The sequence below is a fragment of the Pteropus alecto genome, unplaced genomic scaffold (genome assembly GCF_000325575.1).
Source record: "Pteropus alecto unplaced genomic scaffold, ASM32557v1 scaffold354, whole genome shotgun sequence".
Classification (NCBI taxonomy): domain Eukaryota; kingdom Metazoa; phylum Chordata; class Mammalia; order Chiroptera; family Pteropodidae; genus Pteropus; species Pteropus alecto.
Window position 1 is genome coordinate 27311 of NW_006435759.1, and position 6408 is coordinate 33718.

At 55.3% G+C, this 6408-nt stretch overlaps 1 protein-coding gene across 1 annotated transcript in view; it reads left to right on the forward strand.

Annotated features, from left to right (window-relative positions):
- LOC102894476 (deleted in lung and esophageal cancer protein 1) overlaps window positions 1-6408 on the forward strand; it is a 31276-nt gene that overhangs the window by 21657 nt on the left and 3211 nt on the right. The window contains exons 20-27 of the mRNA XM_025046040.1: window positions 814-929; window positions 1442-1512; window positions 3158-3363; window positions 3453-3554; window positions 3648-3773; window positions 3879-3973; window positions 4178-4262; window positions 4448-4666. Coding sequence (XP_024901808.1) covers window positions 814-929; window positions 1442-1512; window positions 3158-3363; window positions 3453-3554; window positions 3648-3773; window positions 3879-3973; window positions 4178-4262; window positions 4448-4666 — 1020 coding nt within the window. The remainder of the gene's footprint in view (window positions 1-813; window positions 930-1441; window positions 1513-3157; window positions 3364-3452; window positions 3555-3647; window positions 3774-3878; window positions 3974-4177; window positions 4263-4447; window positions 4667-6408) is intronic.

The following is a 6408-nucleotide window of genomic DNA, read 5'->3' on the forward strand; positions in this document are numbered from 1 at the left end:
TTGCAGGTGCTTCGGCCATGTGCTGGGCACACACACAGTTTCCCCGAGGAAAAGTGGATATGTAAACTAATAACATCATACCAGTTTCCTTTTCTTCTCAGCTTGTTTATAATTGGGGGGGAGGGGGCGTTGGCGGGGGCACCTCAGCCTCCATATTCATCAGTAGAAGATTTGATAAAAATATGAGCTCCATCCATACAGCCCATTAAATGACGCTGTAAACCTTCATTAATAAAATTATCATATGTTGTGAGGAAAAAAAAAGAGAAGATTAGCAAAACAAAAGCATGCGCGCCATATGCTCTCATTTATATCTGTTTTATGTACACAAAAGAAGTCTGTCTAGATGATCGTACGTGAACTGTTGACAGTGAGTCATGCTGAGGGGGTAGGATTATGGGTGACTGTTGCACTCTATATTTTAAATTTAAAAAATAAACATTTATTTTCATTAGCAGAGAGAAATAATGTTCTTTCCATTTAAAAGATACAAAAATGTGATCAGAGGGGCCGTAAGAAGCCAAAGGTGGTCAGGCTGGGAGACCTGTACAATTCGGGGGCAGGACAGGAGAGCAGAGACACAGAGAAGGGCATGGAAGCCAGGGCTCAGAGGCCAGGCAGCCCCAGGCCATCAGGGTGTCTGGGGTGAGAGCATCAGACAGTGGAGAATGAGTCTAGACTCAGCTGGAACCAAGCTATGGAGACCTCGGGCTGGCTGGGAAACGAAAGGCCTTGCAGGGAGGGGATGGAGAGGCAAGGAAGGCGGTAGCAGCTGGTGACAAAGAGCGACAAAGGATCGGCGTGTGTTTGCAGGTGGGAGACCTGCCACCATCTGTCATCCCAGTGCACATGGCAGTGGTAGGCTGCCCCGTCAGCTCTCTGAGGACCAACTACACCACTGACCAGTTCCAGAAGGAGCCTGTCATCAGGTGCCCCACCGCCAGCCTCCTCCTCTGCCCCCTTGACACCCTCTGGCCTCCAGCCTGGGTTGTTGCTCTTCGGCTGACCCAGGGCCACCTGGTGCTCCCCAGCAAGAAAGCCTCAGGATAGGGTTGCCCCGAGGGGAGAGGCCTCAGGGGACACGGCGGCTACCTGCACATCTCAGAGTGCTGTTGGGGGACAGAGTAGCAAGTTGTCAGTGTGGCCTGAGGTTAGTTCCCCTCACACCAGCTGAGGTGAAATCTGTCCATCTGTCAGTGTGGTTGTAGGTGGGGCGGGAGTGGGGTGGGGGGTGGGGATGGTTACCAAGGCAGTGAACAGCCCTGGGTCACAGTTCACCGAGCACTCCAGCCCTGGGTCTTGGTGACTCCAGGATGAAGACAGACCACTATGGAGCCTCCTCTCTGCCTGAGCCCTAACCCCAGCCCTCCTCTCTGAAGTAATCCTGCCTGCAAGGTGTGTGCTGGTGGTGGCTGTGCTGATCCTGGTCTCCCGCCCCCAGGTTCAGCACCCAGGTCTCTGGAGGAGATACAGTTACCCGGGTCCTTCGCCTGAATAACTCCAGCCCCTGTGGTGAGACACGAGATAAATTGGGGTTCTTGCTATAGACTGTGCCATGTGGTGGGCTGGGGGAAGCTGATGGCCCATGACTGGGACCCCCAGGAATCCAGGTGGCCTGTGGTTACTGAGGGAGACCCCTGAGGGCCAAGGTAGGAAGTGACCAAGCCAGTTGAGTGTTTTCAGAGAGAGCCACTTATATCCCTGAGGACGGGACTTGACTCTGCCCAACCCAGGGTCTCCCAATGCCCATAGGGCCACAGACACCCAGCTCTTGTCAGGGACAGACACTGGCAGCGGGCACCTTTTCTTATTCCTTTAGCCAGCAGTACCTGAGCTACATGCTAGGTGCTGTGCAAGGAGCTGGGGATACAGAGGAAACAGGACAGCTAGGTTTCTGCTGAGTGGCTTCTGTCCTGATGGGCAGGACAGACGTGATGGGACTGCCATGGCATATTAAATACATTATGACTACCAGAAAAGGCCAGGGTGCTGGGGACTGTATCAAGGGGTCCGGGCTGCCCTGTGGAGGGGTGTTCAGGCTGAGTCCAGGAGGAAGGGCAAGCCAGGGCCTGAGGGGGTGTATGGGGATGAAGAGTGTCTGGGCCACAGGAAGAGCTATGGCCAGCTCAGAACCAGTCAGAACTTCTGGGTGAGGATCAAGGCTTGGCCCTCCACCCCAACTGAACCAGAGTCCATAGGGGCAGGGCTTGGGCACTGTGGTTTTTAAGTTCTTCCGGTGATTTAAAAGAAAGTTGGGAGAAAGGACTGCCGCTCTGTGCGATCCTGCTTGTTCTTGTCTACCAGATCCGGATAATTAGAATGGGTGTATGTATTGAAGTGGACTATCTCACCACATCTTTATCAAGTTCTCCTGGCATTTCCAGTAGTTTTGCTTTATGTTTTTAAGTGCTCTATTGTTAGATGCTTTTGAGAACTAAACCTTAACAAAGGATGCCTTGTATCACCCCGCAGAGTTCGTCCTCGCCCCCTTCAGTGCTTAAATCCCACCTCCCCTTATATTAACATCGCTGTCCCTGGTCGCTATTGCATTCTCCTAGGTATCTCTTCGCTCGTCCCTCTGTTTTCACCCTTTGTGACTGTGATATGTGTTTCTTCATAAATGGAGCCAAGCTTTTTAAAACACCAATCTGACATTCTTTCATCTTTTAAGAGGAAAAGCCAATCTATATATTTCTTCTTATTTTATGATTTGAGAATCCTGGCAAGACAGAAGTCGACATGGTGGCCCTCAAAGACTAGCCTGGCTGGGGGAGGACGTCAATGCGGACGGGGGCTGATAGATGGAGGGGGAGAAGGTAGGGGATACATGAGTTGGAAGGCCCAGGGAGGTCAGCAAATAGGCCAGGTGTGGAGGCTGTGGAGAGAGCACAGAGTGCCTGGGTTCGTGCATTTGGACACGAAGTTCTGGTCCTATGATCTGTAGGGCTGGGGCGACAGAGCCGGGCGGTGTAAGCCTATGGATCCTTCTTTCAACAAGAATTGCCTTAAGTGGCATTAGAGAGGAAGCAAGTCCCTGCTCCACACTGAATAGGGGAGAATGGGTGGACTCTGAGGGGCTGCAAGGAGCTGGGGGTGCAGGGAAGATCTGTCTGCTCCTTTCTTATTCCTTGCTCCTCTCCCCCTACCCCTGCTTCAGACATCCGCCTGGACTGGGAGACCTATATTCCTGAAGACAGGGAGGACCGGCTGGTGGAGCTTCTGGTATTTTATGGGCCACCTTTCCCGCTGCCGGACCAAGACGGAAACAACCTCTTGTGCCCTGAGACCCCCGAGAGCAGCATCTCCTTCTTGTCTTCAAGTCTCTCTAACGAATCTGAGTCCAGCCATGAAGCTGCTCAGGCTGTGAGAAGCGGGGACAGGGCGGGCTGGCTGCCCAGGTATGGCCAGTGGGCTTTGAGCCTGTGTGAACCTCACTGACATCTTGATGACAGGCCGAGAGCAGCTGTAGTAACCCACAGATCATCTCGGTCGTTCTGCAGGGGCACGAAGGAGAGCCCTCTGACCATCTGTACCGTGTCAGGCCCAAGCAGGTGGTGAGTTGGACAGGGCTGGGAACTGCCTTGTAGAATCCCGCACTGGCCAGATGGTGGCCTGGGGCAGCGCTGAGGCTGCTGTCCCTACGCCAGGTGGTCCCTGCAGGGGGCAGCAGCACCATCTCCATCTCCTTCACACCGGTGGTCCTTGGCCCCAGTATCCTGCACAAGGTGGAGTGTACTGGCTATGCCCTGGGCTTCATGAGCTTAGACAACAAGGTGAGCCCTCCTGGCCTGGGGTGGCGCCACAGACACTGATTGTCTCCTGGGTAGCACACCGCCTGCCCAGCCCAGAGATGGCCAGTGATCCACTTGGCTCGGTAGGTGGAAAGGGAGCTTCCAGGGAGGAGGCGGCGCCTGCAAGGCTTCGACGTCCAGCCCCTGAGGCTGGACCTGCATAGCTACGTGAGGCCTGCACAGTGAGTCGGCTGGGCCACCCAGCCTCCCTCCATCCCCCTGTGGGGAGCACCCTTACTAGGCACTGTTGGGGGCCAGACATGATGGGAATGGGAGGGAGGAGAAGCCAGCAGGTGAGCCCAGGGGAAGGCTGGCCAGGGCCAGATGAGCAGAGTGGGGATGGCCAAGAGGCCCCAGAGGCCCAACCTGGCCCCTGTTGATGGCAGGCTAAGTATGGAGCTGGACTACGGAGGTGGCATGGAATTCTGGCTCCAGGCCAGTGACCTCATCCCCGAGCAGCCGTGTTCTGGGGTGAGTATTTTGCACCCCGTGGCCCTGCCAATTTACCTGGACCTCAGATGTCCCTGTAGACCCTTCTGAGGCACAGGTCTTATAGTCTGAGTCTCCTCCCCTCATACCCCTACCCCTACCCCAAAGCCATGGGCTTGAGGAAAGGGGATGCATCCCCAGCCTCTCCCACCTCTGTGGCCACCCAGGTGCTGAGTGAGCTGGTGACTACCCACCACCTGAAGCTGACCAACACCACGGAAATCCCACACTATTTCCGGCTCCTGGTCTCTAGGCCTTTCTCCGTTTCTCAAGATGGAGCTAGCTGCAGCCACAGGGCTCCTGGCCCAGGCCGGGAGCAGCAGTGTGAGGAGGAGTGGGCAGCAGTGGGCAGGCAGCTGGTGCTCCGCCCGCAGGAGAACATGCTGGTCAGTGGAGGGTTCTGTGGTCCTCGCCGTCACTAGGCACGCCCCCCTGGGCCAGAGTCACCTTCCTCCACGTACATACACACGTGTGTGCATACCATGCACTTCAACCCACCCTTATGTTTATACTCAGACACTTGTATCCAAACTGCACATTTGACCCCCCTCCCCCGTGCCCTGTGTACTCAGGGGCACTCAGGAGCACTCCCACTAGACACGCCCTTTCTACATGGGCACTGATACATGCAAGTAAGACGTGATGTATCAGAGTGAACACACACGAGTCCCAGACACACCAGACCCCTCCCCTTCATTCCCTCTGTCAATATCCCGGTCAAGGCCCAGGCAGTCCCGTGAGCACCTCCACTCTGCACACAGACCCTTTCTTCTCACATGCCCTCAGCGTTTTGTCTGAGAGCTCAGGCGAGTTCAGGTTTGATTGCCATCTTTCCATCAGTGTAAGGCACTCCAGGTCCCAAAGTGACTTAACCTCTTCTGATGAGGCCTCAGTGATAATAGGATCCTGGATTTGCAGGGCTGGAAGAGGGGTAGTCCTGGGAATGCCAGGGCCTCGGTGGGAACATGAGTGTCTGCCACCTTTGCTAAGGCATTTGGGATGAGGACAGGTCACAGGCCATGTGGGTGGCTGGCTATGTGCACCCACATATCTGCATTCTGGGCTCCTGAGTGTGCACAGCCAGGCCAAGAAGAGCCAGCCAGGCTGGGTGCCCACCCTCTCTCCTAACTTCCTTCCTGCTTCCTCCTCTCCTCTGAGGGCCTTCCCTTTATGCTGCTGCTGCTTAGAGCTCCAGCTGGGCCCTCGCTTCCCTCTGCACATTCCTGGGTCATCCTAGCCACTTGCAGACCTTCAGTGAGCAGCTGTATTCTCCTTCAAAATGTACACTTCGGAATAGGTGTATTGAGTGCCTGCCATGTGCCACAGTGCCGGGGCCTCTGACTCCTGACCAGAATCCTTTCCCAAACTTATTCTGTCCAAACTGAATTCCTCATCCCGCTCCCAACCCAGTCCTGCCCACACCTGTGCCTCCTCTGTCAGTGGCGGCATTTTATCTCTGCAAATACCACCACCCTCCCCAAGCCAGAACTCTGACACCTCCTCATCCTAGACTCCACTGTGGCAGCCACCATGCCCTGCTGCCCTCCCCTCAGCCTCTCAGCATGTCTCCCTTCTCTTCACCCCACACCCTTGTTTTGGTCTAGGACAATGGTTTCCAAGCCTGGCAATACAGCAGTGGCCTTTAGAAAGTTTATTAGGAATAGTTCGCAGCCCTCACTTCCAGAGATGAGATCTGGACGTTTAACACGTGCCTCAGCCGATACTAATGAGCTAGTCCCAAGGCACCGTGTTCGAGGCCCATGCGTCCAAACCCCATCCTGCTGGGCCTAAGTTACCTATCGGCCCCTAACTAATGTCCTCTAACTCACTCGAGCTCCCCCAGCCTGCCTTCTCACAGCAGCCAGTGACCTCTGAGGGCAAAGCTGGCTCAGATGTCTCCCTGCTTAAAACCCATCAGAGGCTCCTTACTGTCCTCAGGATGAAGACACAGGCCGTACCTGGGCCTCTGAGCCTGGTCACACTGCGGGGTGAAGGGCAGGCATGGCGTTATCCTCCACGGTGCTGGACATGAAGCAGGGAACAGTGTTTGTGGGATGAATGCGCCTGACTGGTGCTGGGGGAGGCGCGCTGCTGGGCTGTTCGCTGGGCAGGGCTGGGTCAGTCTGGG